This window comes from Hylobates moloch, unplaced genomic scaffold, assembly GCF_009828535.3.
Source record: "Hylobates moloch isolate HMO894 unplaced genomic scaffold, HMol_V3 SCAFFOLD_5, whole genome shotgun sequence".
In the NCBI taxonomy this organism is placed as follows: Eukaryota; Metazoa; Chordata; class Mammalia; order Primates; family Hylobatidae; genus Hylobates; species Hylobates moloch.
In genome coordinates this window covers 68,127,488-68,147,820 of record NW_026652280.1, presented here as the reverse complement: position 1 = coordinate 68,147,820, position 20,333 = coordinate 68,127,488, and the positions used below count along the sequence as shown (strand labels likewise).

At 38.0% G+C, this 20,333-nt stretch overlaps 1 protein-coding gene across 4 annotated transcripts in view; it reads right to left on the bottom strand.

Annotated features, from left to right (window-relative positions):
• Nucleotides 1-20,186, bottom strand: part of TWSG1 (twisted gastrulation BMP signaling modulator 1) — a 112,559-nt gene extending 92,373 nt beyond the window's left edge. The window contains exons 1-2 of one of the 4 annotated variants that reach the window (XM_058438656.1): nucleotides 19,947-20,186; nucleotides 17,534-17,693 (exon numbers count right to left, since the gene is read on the bottom strand). In XM_058438656.1, coding sequence (XP_058294639.1) covers nucleotides 17,534-17,656 — 123 coding nt within the window. In that variant the 5' untranslated portion in view covers nucleotides 17,657-17,693; nucleotides 19,947-20,186. Of the gene's footprint in view, nucleotides 1-17,533; nucleotides 17,694-19,521; nucleotides 19,603-19,946 lie in introns of those variants that run through there. The other 3 variants (XM_032152810.2, XM_058438658.1, XM_058438657.1) reach the window with 3 other exon arrangements.
• Nucleotides 20,187-20,333: the final 147 nt, after the last annotated feature.

Genomic DNA, 20,333 nt, shown 5'->3' with positions numbered 1-20,333 from the left:
TTCTATAACCAGAAAGGCTAAAGTCAAGATAAAAAGAAAGGTTTTACCAAAATTTTAAAAGTATTTCTTTAATTATATAAGACTTTGGAAACTATCTACTAGAGTAGAAAGAAAGAACCCTAAATTCCTCCCCCTTTGGTAAATTCCTATGCATGTCTAACAAAATAATGATTATATACTACCTTGATCTAAAAAATAGCATTTCTCTATCATAAAAATCTGTCAACATAATTTAATCAGTGCATAATAGTACATCGATGTGCCAAAATTCAGAAACAGTGATTAAATTCTTAATCCTTTTCCACACCTTGTCCATTTTCTCATTTTTTATCACCTTCATAAACTTCATCAGTTTCTATTTTACTATTATTTCAAAGTCTCTACTCCTTAAACAGAAAATACGGTAGAGCTGAAATTTAGAATTTTCTCTTTGGACTGGGTTATTTATATATTTTACTAACCTCACTATGACTAAATTTGGGTTCTGCTCAGTTGAATGGAACATGTGATCAAAACTAAACACCAAGTTCCCTGAAGTCCAAAATAAAGACTGACTCAATGCTTCCAATTATTTACTGCCACCACCTCCCCCAAAGTCCTTAAAAGGGTTCTATTTAACCCTTACAGGCACTGTGCTAAGTATTTTATATGCATTGTCTTGAATCTCATAAAGATTCATGTAGCTATTATCCTTATTTTTTAAGTGAAGTCATGAAATTTATACAACTTCATTCAATTAGTGGCTAGAATTTGACCCCAGTTATGGTTAGGTATTCCTGTTTTGTAAACGTTAAAATGAGAAATATAAAAGTTATTTTTCATTAAATTAACATTTTAATAATTATAGTTATTACTCTCTTAGAAAGAATAAGCCTATAATTAAACTTAGATAATTCTTTAGGTTGTTTAATCAAAGACATTATTATGTCTTTTACTCTCAGTACCTGAATACAACTAGAAATGCTATTGCCCAAGTTTAATCATTGTTTGTAAAGGTAAAATCGGACTCATTGGCTAAGAGTTGCAAAACCAGTGACTTGGAATGCAATACTTAATTTTTTTTGTTGTCACTTCAGCTGGTTAATGACTATATCTTCTGCTTCCCCAGTCTGCAAGTCACAGAGAAAGTGTGGTTGTTCCTCATGTGCAGAAGAGAAGGCTGAGAATGAGTGGTTTCATGATTTCTGTGAGTTCACACAACTGCGGCTTTGAAACAAGGTCTTCTGACTCAAAGCTTTTTCTACCACCACTGCTCTTGCATGTTAGAGGCACGGTAATATGGAATAAGACATGTTCTATGTGTAAATAACTATGCTAGATGTTCTTAAAGTTTGGTAGACACATTGTTCAATAATTTTATGATGGGAAAAAATTAAAACTTTACACTAAATGGAAAACTGAAATTTATACATTTGAGCTACTCTCTATTGACCAGCATGAGTATTTAGAGAGAATTTGGCAAACTGTTTTAAAAGCTTATATGAAATGAAAGTCTGGCAGGATGAAAAGTTTGAGGGAAAAATCGAATCATTCAAAATGTATTTTACTACATTTATATTAAGGAAAACCTTCAATATGACAGAGAATTTCAAATTTTTAAATGCTAGAAGACAGATTCAATCATCTTTAGAGAAGAATCTTATTCCATATACAGTCATGCTTTATTGCTTAAGGATAGGGATACATTCTGAAAAATGCGTCCTTAGGCAATTCTGTTGTTATATGAATATCAGTATATACTTATACAAACCTACATGGTAGAGCCTGCTATAACTCTAGGCTATATGGTATGGCCTATTGCTCCTAGGCTACAAACCTGAACAGCGTGTTACTGTTCTGAATACTGTAAGCAATTATAACACAATGGTAAATATTTGCATGTCTACACATATCTAAACATAGAAAAGGTACAATAAAAATACAGTATTATAATCTTATTTGACCACCATCATATGTGTTGTCTGCCATTGACCAAAATGTTGTTACGCAGTGCCATGACTATACAACTGATGCTCTGGTGAGATATTAATTATTTATGCAAAATAAATTGAGGGGGAGGATATTTATCCAAGACTAAGATTAGACTTTAAGAGTTAACATTTATTGTATGAACTCTCAAATTTCTAGGCCAGAAATGGAAACTAACAACTTGAGGAAGATCTTATTGACTCTCAGTTACTGATAAATATTTCCATTCTTGTTGCAAAGATCTGAGAGATTTGTTAACCCTGTTGCTATAATAAAACAAGGAAACATCATTGAAAACAACATTATATTCTAGTAAAGATAGCAAATGACTTGGACTTACAAGATCTGGTTTTAAGCCCATAAGCTGTTTGTAACCCTGAGTCTCGGTTTCCCAGTCATAAAAAAGGAATGGTGTTCCTGGATTTTCCCTTACAAACTTCAGCATCCCAACGAGATAACGAATATCAAAATGCTCCGGTGACCCAGCAATCCCATTCCCAGGTATTTACTCAAGAAAAATTAAAACATAAGTCCATAAAAAGACCCATATGGGAAAGTATCAACATCATTCATAATTATTGAAAACTGGAAACCATGCAAGGTCCAACAACCAGTGAATGGATAAACAAATTGCAGTACATCCACACAACGGAATCCTACTCATCAATAAAAAGGAAAGAACTACCCAACACACACAATAATATGGATGAATCTCAAAGCATTATACTGAATGAAAGAAGCTAGACTGAACAAAAGGCTATATATATACTGTATGATTCCTTTTATATAACACTCTGGAAAAGGCAAATCTATAGAGAAAAAAATCAAATCAGTGGTCACCAGGGGCTGAGGCTAGGGAAAAAGCTAGGTCCAACTACAAAGGGGGCACAAGGGAATGTTTTAGGGTGATGAAAAATATTCTCTATCTTGATTATAGTAGTAGTTATGACTATATGTTTGTCAAAAATCATAAAACTGTACATCTAAAAACAGTGAACAGGCTGGGAGCAGTGGCTCATGTCTGTAATCCCAGGATTCTGGGAGGCCAAGGTGGGTGCATTGCTTGAGCTCAGGAGTTTGAGATCAGCCTGGCCAATATAGCGAAACCCCGTCTCTACTAAAAAAATACAAAATTAGCCGGGGGTGGTGATGCGTGCCTGTAATCCCAGCTACTCAGGAGGCTGAGGCACGAGAATCGCTTGAACCCAGGAGGCGGAGGTTGCAGTGAGATGAGATGGAGCCACTTGGACTCTGTACTCCAGCCTGGGTGACAAAGTGAGACTCTGTCTCAAAAAACAAAACAAAAAAAAAAAAAAAAAAAAAAAAAAAAACCCCAGCATGGTACACTGGGGTTTCTCCATAAATTTTAAAGAAATAAACCTAAATTGAAAAATACAAAGCATTAAGTTGGTATTAAAGCAATGCAGAAGACAGTTCTAACTCTGAAAATATATTGCTTTAATTTACTTTTAACCTAAAACTGAAATTTTCTAACCGAACATAATTTTTTTCAAAGAAACATAAAATAATGCTAGTGAAAATGTAAAACACAAAAGTTGTATATACCATAAAATTGCTAAAAATAATCTAAACAGAGAATAAAAACCAGAAGGAGCTATATCAAAATAGTAAGAGTAGTATGTGTTTGGATAATAGGACTAAGAATGTTTTACTCTTTCTTTCTACTTCTCTGTATTTTCTGAATTTGGAGGTAGAAAATATATTTTTATAATAGCAAATAAACATTTAATTTATTTGGATGTTATGACTTCTTAAGATCCAGTTTAACATTTGAACAATTACAAAAGATATTCAAAAACACAAACTGAGGTTCTTAAATTAAGGAAACTAAGTATTTATAATATCTTGAGCTAAAAAACAGAAATGTAGGAATAAATCTAATTAAGTATTTACTTGCATATTGTGTAAGCATAAGTAATCAATGAAGTATTATATTATACCTATGCTGACACTACTTTTACCTAGGTCAAATGTGTATTTTAAAATAAATAAATAAATAAATAAAACAAAATATCTTCAATTAGCCCCTATTCAAAAGAATAAACAATTATAATTAGATTGGGTTATAACAAATCTGTTTTGCCATATTAATACTCTTTAAGGAGGGCATCATATGAATCTTCAAACCCAGGAGAGAAATATCAACCCAACCTCATTAGCACGTTGTTCTTTATAAATTCTAACTGATTGGTAAACTTTTGTCCTGAAAATAACATACACTTAAATGAATCAGTATTGAAAAGAGTACTTATTTTTGGCTAAATAAGTCAGCATACAAGTTCATGTATATATATGAATTACCAAAATATATCAAATAGTGCCTCTTTCTCATATAAACCTAGTAACAAACATTTAGATGCTAATCCTACTTCCTGTACAAGTCCCCCAGTGAATTTCTTTAAAAGAATCCAGCTGGAGTGAGTTGGGAGTAGGTACAGATGAGACTGACCACATGTTGATCACTGTTGAGGCTGAGTAATGGGTAAATGGGGGGGGGTTATTTTACAATTTTTCCTACTTTATGTATGTTTGAAAATGTCCATGTGTCCCAATGAAATCCTCATTTTGTTTTAACAGTGCAACAGGTGAAACAACTAGTGAAAATAAATTTTAATCTCCATTTATATATTAGCAGCTACTACAACTGTATTAAACATTTGGAGGGAAACAATGATTTATTTTTCCTTTAAATTATATCAGGCCTAACTCATTACCTTTGAACATTAATTTCAGAGATTTTCACGGGGTGTTAACTGAAGCAAAACAGGACAAAAATAGGTTAGCACCACAACTTTTTTTTTTTTTTTTTGAGATGGAGTCTTGCTCTGTTGCCCAGGCTGGAGTGCAGTGGCATGATCTTGGCTCACTGCAACCTCTGCCTCCTGGGTTCAAGCCATTCTCCTGCCTCAGCCTCCTGAGTAGCTGGGATTACAGGTGCGTACCACCACGCTCGGCTAATTTTTGTATTTTTAGTAGAGACGGGGTTTCACCATGTTGGTCAGGCTGTTCTCGAACTCCTGACCTTGTGACCTGCCCGCCTCAGCCTCCCAAAGTGCTGGGATTACAGGCGTGAGCCACTGCACCCAGCCATGGCACCACAACTTTTAAGAGCAGGAAAATGGGATGAAGAGGAAAGAAACAATTTAGGAAAATAATGTTCATGAGAGAAAAGTGAAAACATTTTACATTGCAAACCAAAATATTACTAGTGTACTAACAAATCAAGATAACTATAGCAAGAGACTAAAGTAGAATCTAATTTGCATTGATTAAGAAAAAAAGAAGAAAGCTAATTCTTTAGTTTACTGTAATTAAGGAAGCCCTAAACTTACCTGAACTATTTATATTTTTAACTTAAAACAAAATATACTTTTAAAAGCTAGAATTATTAATGAGAAGTAAACTATTTTAAAATTCCAACTTATTTCAGAAAACTTAAGATTTATTTAATAACTAAATTAATTTTTAGAATAAAAAAGCAGACTGTCAATTTAGCACATAAAAGCGCTAAACAAGTGTTCAGACAACAAAGTACTAAAATGATGCATTATCTCTGAACCCAATTTTTAATATTTTCATGAAATACAATGTTTATGTCATCCTAAAAACTATCACAAATATTAGCCAAAGTACTCACAAGTTAATATAGGGTTTTTCCACTCTTAATACAAAATGGGACTTGAGATTTCTGGGGTATAGCATAATATTGATCCAAATTTTAAAAATTATTTTCACAAAAGCAGCAGGGGAAAGTAGTAAAGATCTTCTTAAAGGAAAATCCCATATTACCAAATTTATTTTTTTCCTGAAACAGGATAGCTAAACCCCTCATTAGATGAGCAAGGAAGTACACCAAGATGACAGTTTTACTTTCTTGATGTTTAAAGTTAGATTTCTTTCCTGTTAAAAGCACAAAATAAATATTTATATAGGGACCACCCTCAGGCACAGCAACTTGTAGGAGTGGCAGGAATGACTGTACTGCTTTGCAACTATGCTGGTAAAAAATATTTACATAAGAGCTTCCAGGGAAAATTTTTCATACTTAGTTATAAGTGCAGAGGATGCAATATAAACAAATGTTCTAATTTATCTGAATAGTACATCAGTTCAACATTACAAATGTTGTTCGAACTAAACCAATTTAACAAAAAGAAATCTAAATTCCCACTACAAGGGAACTAATATCGTTTTATAAACTTTTATAGCATTGCATCTTTGTCTTTCTTAAAGTACTTATCTTCCACCTTATTGTATTCATTTCTGTACATCTTCTGCAAGTTTAAGGGGAAAACCAGCTCTCGTTATCTAAAATGTCAATGTGCCCTGTACTTTGCTGAACATGAAAGTGGGATTTTAATAACTCAGTATGTTGGAATGGAAAGCAAAGCCACAACAATGTTTAACCTTTTCAGGTTTACCTGCTGTGAGAACCTCCTGACAGCTGTGGACCTTTTCCCCAGAAAACTGTGCACAGGCAATTTTGAATATAATCCTGGGGATCTCCTGAATATAATCCAGGGGATATCCCTTAAGAGGCCCAGGGCCCCAGTTAACAATCACTGGCACATGAAATACCAAGAGCCAAACCATTCTTCAACTAAAGAGAACAGGGATAAAAAGAGGATGTTCAAGTTCAGGTTTCTGTCAGATCAGTTAGGCTACTCCCACAATAGACCAAAAAGACAAGAACTAGGCATCTACTGACCATCTACTCACGCCCAATCACAACAAGAAAATCAGCCAATCAAAATAAACAAATAACCAACAATTCTCTTCAGGAAGATGATTAGCCTCAGAGCAGAGAACACATTCCAGCATCAAGGCCTTCCCTATCCCCAAGTGTCCTCTGCTCTAAGTCCAGTCTGTAAGTCCTATATTAATACATGGATCTCCCAACCAGGTTTTATTGCCTCATTCTTAACTATATATGGACAACTAAAGAATGTATACATTTGAAGAAATCCTGACACATAAAAAAGACATAAAAGAAAAAAAGATCTCGAAAGAGATAATCCAGGTAACAGAGTTGGGGGAAGGGGACACACACCTCCTCCACCAGCAAAAAAAATTCCAATAAGTATCCTCGAAGACACTGAAGAAAATAATGCATCCAAAAACAAGTAAATAATGTTAATAGGAAAAATTAACAAGCAATAAATAAGAGCTCTTGAAATGTAAAAGTTATTGCTAAAATTGAACAATTCAATAGAAAGAGTCCAAAGGTAAGGTCAGGAAATTTCCCAGAATATGGAGTAAGAAGGTATGATGGCATAGAAAAGAGCTAATACACTATACAGAAGCAATGAACAATCCAAAAATGAAATTAAGAGAACAATTCCACTAACAATAACATCAAAAAGAATAAAATACTTATAAATAAATTTAACAAAAGAAATGTAATACACAGAAAACTACAAAATATTGTTGAAAGAAATGAAAGAAAATCGAAATAAAAGGAAAGGCACACATGTTCATGAAACAAAGACATAATACTGCTAAGATGGCAACACAGTACTCCCCAAATTGATCTACAGATTCAATGCAATCCCTATTAAATCTTAGTTGGCAATACCAAAGCCACAATTCATGAAAGAAATAAATGATAAGCTGGACTTTATTGAAATTTTAAACTTCTGCTCTGCAAAGAATACTCTCCAAAGAATCAGATGACAAGCCATAGACCAGGAGAAAATATCTGCAAAAGACTTTTCTGATAAAGGACTGCTACATAAAACATACATACAGAGACCTCAACAATAAAAAAAGTAAGCAACCCAATTAAAAAATGGGCCAGAGATTCTTAACAGACACCTCACCAAAAAAGGTATACAAATGGCAAATAAGTACAAGACGCTCTCCATCATATGTCATTAGAGAATTGCAAATTAAAACAATGTGATACCACTATATACCTATTTAGATGGTGAAAATCCAAAACACTTAAAACACCAAATGCTGGTGAGGATGTGGAGCAATAGCAACTCTCATTCATTGCTGGTAGGAATGCAAAATGGTACAGCCACTTTGAAAGACAGTTTAGCAATTTCTTACAAAACTAAACATAGTCCTACCCTACAATGCAGCAATTACACTCCTTAGTATTTAGCCAAATGAAATGAAAACTTATGCCCACACAAAACCTGCACATGGATGGTTATAGCGGCTTTATGTTATTTTATAGGGACAGGGTCTCGCTTGGTTATCCAGGCTGGAGTGCAGTTGTGTGATTATAACCTACTGTAGCCTTGAACTCACGGGCTCAAGCCATCCTCCTACTGTGGCCTTCCAGGTAGCTAGGACTACAGATGCACGCCACCACTCCAGACTTTTTTTTTCTTTTGGTAGAGATGGGGGTCTCACTATGATCTTGAATTCTCAGCCTCAAGGGACCCTCCTGCCGTGGCCTCCTAAAGCACTGGGATTACAGGCCTGAGCCACCATGCCTGGCTAAGCTTTATTCATAGCTACTAAATCTTAGAAGCAATCAAGATGTCCTTCAATAAGTGAATGGATAAACTCTGGTACATCCATACTAATCAATGAGTGCAATATTAATCAGTAAGTACATTCATACAATGGGATATTATTAGGTATCAATAAGCAATAAAAATAAATGCATTATCAAGCCATGAAAAGACATAAAGGAAACTTAAATGTATACTGCTAAGTCAAAGAAGCCCCTTTTAAAATGCTACATTCTGTATGATTCCAACTATATGACATTGTGGAAAAGTGAAAACTATAGAGACAGTAAAAAAGATCAGTGGTTACTAGGGGACTGGGGGGAGGTAGGGAGGGATGAATAGGTTGGCTATGGGGATTTTTAGAGCAATGAAACTATTCTGAATGATACTGTAATGGTAGATACAAGACATTATGCATTTGTCAAAACCCATAAAAAGGTAAAACGCAAAGAGTTAATGCTAATGCAAAGTATAGATTTTAGTTAATAATAGCATATCAGTATTGGTTCATCAATAGTAACAAGTATACCACACTGATATAAGATGTTCATAATAGAAGAAACTGTGGATATGTGGGGGGAATGGGTATATGGGAACCCTTTATACTCTCTGCTCATTTTTTCTGTAAACCTAAAACTTTTTCAAAAAATAAAGTCTATTATATATTTTTTTAAAATCCCAGCTGGTTTTATTGCAGAAATTGACAAGTTGATTCTAAAATTCATATGAAAATGCAAGGGACCCAGAACAGCCTAAACAATCTTGAAAAAGTACAAAGTTGGAGAACTCAGACTTCCTGATTTCAAAACATACTACAAAACTACGTCATCAAGACAATGTGGTACTAGCATAAAAATAGAGATATAAACCAATAGAATAGAACTGACAGTCCATAAATAAACCATTTATGGTGAAATGGTTTTGAACAAGGGTGGCAATATAATTCAGTAGGGGAGAAATGGTGCTGGGACAAGTGGATATCCATATACAAAATAATAAAGTTGGATCCCTACTTCACTGCAGGCTTGAACTCCTGGGCTAAAGCGATCTTCCCACCTCCATCTCCCAAAGTGCTGGGATTACAGGTACATGCCACCACACCTGGCCTAAAACTCTAAAATTCTTAGAGGAAAATATACAAGTAAATCTTTATGACTTTGGCTTAGGTAATGGTTTCTTAGATACAATACCAAAAGCACAAGTAACAAAAGGAAAAAATAGAAACATTGGATGTCATTAAAATGTAAAACTTTTGTGATACAAATGATACACAGTAGTTGAAAAGACAACACACAGAATGAGAGAAAATATTTGCAAATAATGTATCTGACAAGGGTCTTGAGCCCAGAATATATAAAGAATTCTTACAACTCAACAATAAAAAGACAAGCCAATTTTAAAATGAGCATAGGTTCTGGGTTGGGCCTGGTGGCTCACACCTGTAATTCCAGTGCTTTGAGAGGCCAAGGCAGGACGATCACTTGAGACCAGGAGTTCAAGACCAGCCTGGGCAATATAGTGAGACCCCCATCCCTATAAAGAATTTAAAAATTTTAAAAATTAGCCGAGTGTGGTGGCACGCACCTGTAGTCCTAGCTACTCAGGAGGCTGAGGCAGGAGGATCGTGTTGGCCCAGGAGTTCAAGGCTGCAGTGAGCTATGATAGAGCAACTGCACTCCAGCCTGGGCAACAGAGCGAGACTCTTGTCGAAAACAAACACACACACAAAAAAAAGAGCACTGGTTTTCAATAGGTATTTCCCCAAAGATACACAATAAGCTAACCAGACATGGTGGTGCATGCCTATAGTCCCAGCTACTTGGGAGGCTGAGGTGGCAGGATTGCTTGAGTCCAGGAAGTTGAGGTTGCCGTTAGCCGTGATTGCACCACTGCACTCCAGCCTGGGTGACAGAGCAAGATCCTGTCTCAAAAAAAAAAAAAACATACATACATACACACACACACACACACACACACACGCATGCACGCACGCACTAAGCACATAAAAAGATGCTCAACATCATTACCTATTAGGGAAATGCAAATCATAACCACTCCACAAAGGTGCTACAATAAAAAGGAAAGATAAGTGTTGGTGAGGCTATAGGGAAATTAGAACCCTCATACACAGCTGGTGGGAATGTAAAATAGTGCAGCCGCTTTAGAAAACACTTCAGCAGTTCCTCAAAATGTTAAACACAGAGTTGCCATATGGCCCAGCAATTCCACTCCTAGGTATATACAAAAGAAAAATTAAGAGATACATCCAGGGTTGTCTGTAGCAGCTCACACCTGTAACCCCAGAACTTTGTGGGGCCAAGGCAGGAGGATCACTTGAGGACAAGAGTTCAAGACTAACCTGGGCAACATAATGAGATCTTGCCTCCACACACAAAAAATTTTTTTAATTAGCCAGGTATGGTGGCACACACCTGTAGTCCTAGCTACTTGGGAGGCCAAGGTGAGAGGATCATTTGGGCCCAGGAGTTCAAGGTTACAGTGAACAATGATTGCACCACTGCCTGTGTGCACAGGCAGTAAACAAACCTGTGTAACACAGTTTATCTCTTAAAAAACAAAGATACATCCACACACTAAAACTTGAATATTCATAGCAGTATTATCTACCATAGCCCAAAATATAAATAACTCAAATATCCACCAACCAATAAATGGATAAATAAAATGTGGTATGCCCGTTCAGTGGAATATTATTTGATCAAGGAATGAAATACTGAATATGTTACAACACACAGGAACCATGAAAACATTATGCTCAATGAAAGAAGTCAGACACAAAAGACAATGTATGATTCCATTCATATTAAACGTCCAGAACAAGCATGTAGAGAGAAAGTAAACTGCCGAGGGTTTGTGGGGAGAGAGAATAGGAAATGACTTCTAAAGGGTATGGAGTTTCCTTCTAAAGTAATGAAAATGTTCTAAAATTAGATTGTGGTGATGGTTGCACAAGTCTGTCGATATGCCAAAACCACTCAATTGTACCCTTAAATGGGTAAATTTTATAATATATGAATCATATATCTCAATAAAACTGTTTTTTAAAAAAAGATCTAACAGAGAATCCATCTTAGATTTATACTAATAAGAGGTCCAGAAAGAAAAGAGGACATTATACATAATTATATATTATATAAAAATATGTTATATAAAATGTATATATTATATATGTATGTATGTTAGGTCAAGATATATATATATACATATATATGACAAAAGACAAAACAGGGCATTTCCTAGTCTTTGGCTCAAAACCGATCCCCAAAAGACTCACAAGATACTAAACAGAATGAATGAAAAGACCAACACTAGACTCAACAGTTTAAATTCCATAATACCAAGGCTAATTAGATGATACTAAAAGTTTCCAGAGAGAAGATATAACAAAGTTACCTATAGAGAATAAGAAACAGACTGGCATCAGACTTCTTATTGGCAATATGGAATGCTATTAGATAATAGAGAAATGTCTCCAAAGTTCTGAGGGAAAAGAATTTAACATAGAATTCTGTATTCAGGCAAACCATCAGTCAAGTGAAAGGTGAGAATAAATACATTTTCAAGACATGCAGGACCCAGAAAGCTTACTTTCCACACAGGCTTTCTTAGGAAGTTACTTGAGGGCATGTTGGGACAAAATGAGGGTTACTGTTAAAAACAACAAGATATGAAATCCAAGAAACAGTGGAACCAACTTGGGAAAGTAATGATGGAAAGTCACCATAAGACAGCTTGCATCAGACCTAGATTGCAATCAGTTAAGTCTGGAAACATCAAGACTGAAGGCTCCATTTGGGAGGAAAAATACATTAAGTACTTAAAACAATATAAGGTGCTAATGATTGATGATACAAGGTAAAGAAAGATAATGAGAAACTCAAGAAAAACAAAATCATTCAAGAAGGGAAATGTAATTATAGTACCTATGTGACTATACAGTCAACAGCCAACAATATTTATATAATCATTATAATATAAACATGATTTATTGCCAGTTTTAGAATATACCTGTAAATAAAGCATTAGAAGATTCAAATAGAGTTACAAAACAGAGAAATAAGGTTAGTAATTACCTATAGTGCACTCACGTGCCAGGCATTGCGCTAAATACTTTACACCTAATCCTCACAATACTCGCACAGTATGGTTATTATCCCTACTTTACAGATGAGGAAATTGAGGCATTGAGAGATTAACTAACTTGCCCAAGGTCATACAACCAGTAAGTGGCAAAACTGGATCCAAATTCAGATAGCCTGGTTCCAGAGTTCATACTCTTAACCATTATACTATGCAGCCTCTCAGAATATAGATGTTATCAACCTTGACAATATAAAAGTAAAAGTACAGGTAACACTCCGTTCCCCACAGATTTTGATGCAGCCCATCAGAATTCCAAAAGTAGCCCATCAGAATGCCAAAAGTAGAAAAATTTGAGGGCGGTACTCAAACGCAAGGGAAAAAACTGATTTCTTCACTTTCTATGATGTTAATCATGGTAGATTCACATGATCTCCCAAGACTGGAAACCAAACAAACCCTCTCTTTGATTCCCTAAAGAAATGCACTGTTCTTAAAACTCACTTATAGTCTGTCTCATTGCTAAAAAAAATAAAATAAAATAAACTTTAAAAAGAAAGGAGACTATTAATATTCTCCACTTACATCAGGAATAAACAGATAGTGTCTCTAGTTGATAGAACAGAATAGAAAGCCTTAAATATATTGAAGAAATTGAAAAAATGACCAAGAGATAAACTCAAAACTGTGATACAAGTGTGGCAGGGCAGGAGTGGGAAGGATGACATGATGAGCTATGACCTTATCCGTTATAGCAGAAAGGCAATTTTAGATATATAACATCTAAAACTGATAAATCAAGAAATAGTAGTACAAGCATATTATTTAGGCATATGGCTAAAAGTTACTAACAGAAGTAAAAATATAAGAGTTAGATTAAAAGTGGTTTTCCCAGGGTAATAGAATGAGTAGGGAGAATTAGATCAAGGGATTCATTTTTTCACTATGTATCCTTCTAATAATTTAATAATTTATTACTCTGATGAAAAAAAGAGAACATTTGACACCTAATAGTTGGTTTCTTTCTTTAAAACTGCCTAGAACTAGAAGAAAATTTTGAGCTCACCTAGCCAGCCAATTCACTTTACAGTTTATATGTGGCAGAGTATATTTTCCACAGATGGCCACACCATTATATCCCATCCACATGTTCAGCTTACAGCATGACACTGTCACTCCTCCAACAGAGGTAGGGCCTATGTTCCCTCCACTTAAATCCAGGTGGACCCACAGGAGAGATCATGTAGCAGGACCACAGAGACACACACATATATACACAGAGAGAGTGAAAGGGAGAGAGGGAGGGAGATGGGGATAGAGAAGGGAGGAAGGGGAGGAGAAGTCAGGAAGAGACGTATACCTGAAGAATCTTCCCAGCCCAGGTATTAGACTTTATCAGTGAAACTTCAGATTTTCAATGTCCAATACAGTGGCCACTAGTCATATGCAGCTATGCAGCTAATGAAATTGAAATTGAATTAAATTTAAAATCAGATTTTCAGTCATATTAGTCACATTTCAAGTACTTGGTAGCCACGTATGGCTAGATTCTACTGTATTGCACAGGGTAGATGTAGATCTTTTCCATCATCGCAGAAAGCTCTATCTATAGTGCTGTTTCAGATAATTCCACCCCCACCACCTTCAAGCCGCCCTGCTAATGCCACGTGGAACAGAGATGAACTCTTCCGCAGAGCCCTGCTCAGAATGCAAATTCGTGAGCAAAATGTTGTTTCCACCCACTGGTTTTTGGGGTGGTTTGCCACACAGCCATAGTAAGAGGAACACATGGAAACTAAAGATCAGAATGTGAAATAATCTGCTAGAGTTTGGGAGTCCACAAAACCAGGTGAAGAGTGGAACTAATCACATTTCATTTCAACACTCAATAAATGTTTGTGAATAAACAAACAAGAAAATCCTCACTATTTGAGCCCTAGATCTTTTCTTTTCTTTTTTTTTTTTTTGAGACGGAGTCTTGCTCTGTCGCCCAGACTGAAGTGCAGTGGCACGATCTCAGCTCACTGCAAGCTCCACCTCCCGGGTTCATGCCATTCTCCTGCCTCAGCCTCCCAAGTAGCTGGGACTACTGGCGCCCGCCACCACGCCCGGCTAATTTTTTGTATTTTTAGTAGAGACGGGGTTTCACCGTGTTAGCCAGGATGGTCTCGATCTCCTGACCTTGAGAACCGCCCGCCTCGGCCTCCCAAAGTGCTGGGATTACAGGCTTGAGCTACCACACCCGGCTGAACCCTAGATCTTTTCTAACCCCAAGTAGTCTATCATCCACCAGGAAAGCTGTGTCCACTACTCCAGAAAAAAGTTTGATGTTTTCTGGCTCTGAAGCAACAACAGGAATATCAGAAATGTCAGCATCCATGAATTTGTGACTGAAAATACATCCTAGCTAATTTTGTTTACTAGAATCACCATTTGAGTTAGGTGAAGCTCCATTTGCTTTTCCAGTTTTTTTACACTGATATAGTACTCTTCACATTTTGAAGTATTTTTTTTTTTTACAATTTTTTTTTTTTTGAGACAGAGTCTTGCTCTGTCGCCCAGGTGGGAGTGCAGTGGCACAATCTCAGCTCACTGCAACCTCTGCCTCCTGGGTTCAAGTGATTCTCCTGCCTCAGCCTCCCAAGTAGCTGGGATTACAAGCATGCACCGCCATGCTCAGCTAATTTTTATAACTGTAATTTAAAAAATTTTTTTAATTGGCCAGGCACGGTGGCTTACACCTGTAATCTCAGCACTTGGGAGGCCAAGGCGGCAGATCCCTTGAGCTCAGAAGTTTGAGACCAGCCTTGGCAGATCACCTGAGCTCAGAAGTTTAAGACCAGCCTTGGCAACATGGCAAAACCCCGTCTCTACCAAAAATACAAAGTAAATTAGTCAGGCATGGTGCCACGTGCCTGTAGTCCCAGCTACACCAGAGGCTGAGATGGGAGGATCGCTGGAGCCTGGGAAGTCAAGGCCATAGTAAGCTGTAATAGAGCCAAAAAATTTTTAAAGAGTCAAACAAACAAAAAAACCTTTGCAATTATCTACCCATATTAACCAAAAGCTTTCTCTTTTAAATACTCCCTTTAAAAGCAAGGTATTTTAAATAAAGTAAAATTTTTTTTTTTTTTTTGAGACAGGGTCTTGCTCTGTCACCCAGGCTTCAGCGCAGTGGCACAATCATAGCTCACTGCAGCCTCAACCTCCTGGGCTCAAATGATCCTCCTGCCTCAGCCTCCCAAGTAGCTGAGACTACAGGTGTACATGATCATGCCCAGCTAAAACTATTTGTTGTAGAGACAGGGTCTCACTGTGATTCCCAGGCTGGTCTGAAACTCCTGGGCTCAAGTGATCCTCCTGCCTCAATCTCTCAAAGTGCTGGGATTATGAGGCATGAGCCACTGCACCTGGCCAAGGTACAATTTTTAATTACTTGAACTAATGCAAGTTATAGAGTTGAAGAGTCAAGAATATAATTTGGAATTTAAGAGAATTTCCATCTAAACATGAATGCAGCAAATGTTATGAGACTTTATTTTGAATAATGAATAATGAAGCTACATTGAAACAACCGGGAAGGTACCACAGACTCCTCATCTGACCATAGCCCAAAACTGGGCTTCATGTGCAGACACAAAATTTCCAGCCAACACAAGCCTAAGCAGGCGTGCCTTATTAAGATTTCCACATACAAAATTAGGTGATTAAAGAATTAGTGTTAATTTTTAAACTGTAAAATTGGTCTAATAGCTATGTTGGTAAAGAGTTCTCTTTTAGAGATACGTATGAGAATTATCAACAAAACAGTATCAAGGGATTTGCTTGAAATTAAAACAGAGCTGGGAGTGGATAGTGTAGGAGGGTATAGATAAAATAAGAGTAGCCATGAGGTAGTGACTGCAGTAACTATTCATGGATGGTTCATTATTCTTCTCCTTTTATAACTGAAAATGTCCACAGCAAAAAAGTTAAAAACTGAACAACAAACACACTTCTCTAGTTAAATGTTTTGGTTGAAATGGAAAGTTAGGGTTATCAGAGTACGAAATGGGGGCAAGTAGAATTCCAACTATTAGCGAGAAGGACCAAAATGTCAGAAATAAGCACAAAATGCTTCTGATGTATAAAAACAATTGTCACTCTAGCACATATACACAATTACTCTCAAGTGAGGGTTACAGTCATGTTAGCTGACAAATACTTTACACAGAATGCTAATGTGTGTGGTTACTGAATTTCTGAGCGCACAGCCTGCAACTAGAAAGGAAGCTAATCAGGAGTTCAATACCAGCCTGGTAACTTAGCCACATTACTTACTCTTACTTTTCTCCGCAGAAAAATGAGAGTGGTGGCTACATTCAGAGGCCTGCCTTGATGACTGGAAGAGATAAAACTGCGAAGTATCTTAGAAGCAGATTCTCCAATCCCAGCCAACAACTTGCCTGCAACATTGTGGGAGACCCTGAGCCACAGCCACCTGGCTAAACTGCTCCCAGATTCCAGGCCCTCAGAAACTGCATGAAATAATACATGTTTATTGCACTAAGTTGCTATGTTTTGGGGTAATTTGTTACATAGCAATAGACAACTATACATCATTCTTAGGGTAACAATTTATCTATTATTTGACCAGCTAATTTTTTTTCTAAATACAGTCATTGAACCTCTTTGCTATGTTAATTAGATTACACAGATTAAATCATCTGAATAGAGTGCTCATCACCTTGTAATGACAAGTTTATACAACAGGATATTATACTCAGTATTGAACTTCTTGAATCTAACCTTGCCTATATATATGATTGCTATGAGGGTAAAAATCCAGACCTGTGTGTCATGATTCAGTACCTCAGGCCCTGACCCAACACTCAGGTCTTACTCTATATGATATATGCACTCTATATCTGTATATAAACATAATGTTTCTGCTCTACAATATATTTCAATATTAATAAAAGTACCCTTAGTCCTACCTGAATGAGGCATTTGCTCACATCACTAGCACAGAGTGCTTTGTTACAGCTCAGTGATGCTGGAAGCCATGTCAGGAACATCAAGATGGCTAGAGTAAGCACAGCAACATAGTGTAACTTCATGTTTCTTCAAAGAAGATGATCAGTAACTCCCAGGAAGCTAAACAAACAAACAAACACAACTTTAATTCAAAGGCAAGTGCTAGGGTAAAAACAAATATAAAAATGAGAAACAAAACATAAACTAAGACTCATTGTTTGTGTCAATATACTTTTTCTTTCTTTTTTAGAGTCTTGCTCTGTTGCCCAGGCTGAAGTACAGTGGTGTGATCATAGCTCACTGCAGCCTTCAATTCCTGGGTTCAAGTGATCCTCCCACCTCAGCCTCCCAGTTATCCGGGACTACAGACAATACCACCATGCATGGCCTTCAAAAAACTTTTGAGTGATCATTTAAAGATCATTCTCAATGAAAGATTATATAAACATTCAAAAATAAACAATAATTTTATATAATAATGGCTTCATAGCCATCTTCAAGGACCTAGAACACTACAGTTCCTCAGACTACCCAGAAATGGTGACTGTGAAAGTAGAGTATATCTAAACCCTCAGTAACTTGAGAGTATATCAGGCAAATAACTAGTTTCAATATTGCACTGCTACTATTCAGCTTTAGTTGTAGGTCCATTGTTCAACTTTAAGCCCATATAAAACTATTAATATTGTATTATAATTTTAAGATATTTAATTTTAATTCTTAGAATCAAAACAAAATTTTAAATGGAAATTATTCTAGGGTTATTTAGACAGAATAAAGCAGCTCAAAGCAAGAAATAGAGTCCACAGAGTCACTTCTTAAATAATTGAGCAAATAACAAAAGGCTGTGTAAATTATTAATTGCATTAAGAACTCTAGGTGATTATTAGAATGTGAAGATATTCTTTTTTTTTTTTTTTTTAAGACGGAGTCTCGCTCTGTCGCCCAGGCTGGAGTGCAGTGCGCAATCTCGGCTCACTGCAACCTCCGCCTCCCGGGTTCATGCGATTCTCCTGTCTCAGCCTCCCGAGTAGCTGGAATCACAGGCGCCTATCACCACGCCCCACTAATTTTTGTATTTTTAGTAGAGACGGGGTTTCACCATGTTGGCCAGGCTGGTCTCAATCTCCTGACCTCAGGTGATCCACCCGCCTCGGCCTCCCAAAGTGTGGGATTACAGGGGTGAGCTACCGCGCCCGGCCAAGATATTCTTTTAATTCTATTAGTACCACACATTCTTCAAAGTTATTAAGAAGATATTACAGTTCAAAAAGAAGAAGGAAAAAAGACTAGCACAAACACGGTCTGACAGGGGCCAAACAGTATACATAGTTATTAAACTTTAAATACGGGAAGATATCATTTCTTCAGGTTAAAACACCTCCCTGTCAAACATAATAAATTAAAATAAATTACTGACGTAAGAGGGATAAATAGTGAGTTTATGGGGGCATTTATGATTACTCTAAACTTTTATTCTAAGTGTTACAAAGTACATTAAAGGAAAAACAATAAAAGGGTGAAAAGAATAAGGGGCTTTGGACCTGGTATGAGTCAATTTTGAAAGAGAAAACCCTGGTGATCGTTACTGAGGCTCACAAAGCATTCCCTAAAGACCGTTAGTAACCTAATTTTCTAATGTATCTAACGCCGCATACCAAGTAGGATGATTTCTGGAGCAACCAGTACATATTTGCGGAGGCCGAATAGGGTTATTTGGAAACTAATTGTCGTGGAACTAGTTTTCATCCTACAACCACGAAAACTGGGATTTCCCCCATTCCCCAACTTTTACGGTTGTCTTATGAAATGTTCCACAAATTCATCTTACTCCCCAAATTTCACTGGAAAAAGTATTCAAGTAACTACGGCCGTGTCGAAATCAGGTAACAGAATTAAAGGACTTAAGGAGTTAGAAACCATCATGTATCAAAATTGTTTCTCATACATCACGCTCAGTTTCTCGTTAAGGGAGATGGCACTGACAGCGACTAGGGCAGAGCAGAGCCTCTGTAGAGCGGTGCCAGGGCCCCGAAGGAGCCGGACGCCCCGCGAGGCAGAGGCCCGTAGCGGCGCGGGGGACCGGGCACCCGGAACCACCCCCATCCCGGCTCGGCCGACGGGGGCTGCGGAGGACGCGGGCCGGCCCAAAGATGGTCTGGACCGAGGAGGCGCAGAGATGCTGCCGGCTCCCGGCGTCCGGCCTGTGCGCCTGCGCCCAGCACCCCCACTTTGTCCTCCGCGCAGCCGGGCCCAGGCTTCTCCCGGCCCCCGCGAAGCTCGCCGCGGCCCCGGGCCTCTAGAGGGCCGAGCTCGGCGCCCGGCCCCTTCCCGGCCAAGAGGCTGCACAACCCCCCAGCCGCTCCCGCTCACCCTGCGCCGCGGTCCCGCGAAGTCGCCCACCCCTAGATCCCCGCCGGGTAGGCAGAGCCCGGGGCGCGCTGCGGCGGCTTTGACTGCGAGGCCAGGCCGCGCCTCCCGCCGTCCCCTCAGCGCAGCGCCCGCGAGCCTCGGGCACCTTAAAGAGACAGGCCCGCCCGCCGCCCTCCTCCCCGCTCCTTGCTCCCCGCCCCAGCTCCCCTCTTCCCCTCCGCTCTTGCTGGGGTCCACAGCCGCCAGCTCCCGCCAGGAGGCGTCTCTCACTCCCCTGGCGCTCAGGTCAGCGCGCACGCCCCCATCTCGGCCCTGCCCACTCCCCGCCCCTCCCACACGCCACGCCCCCGCCGCATCCCCGGTTTCGCCCCTCCCTCGTGCCACGCC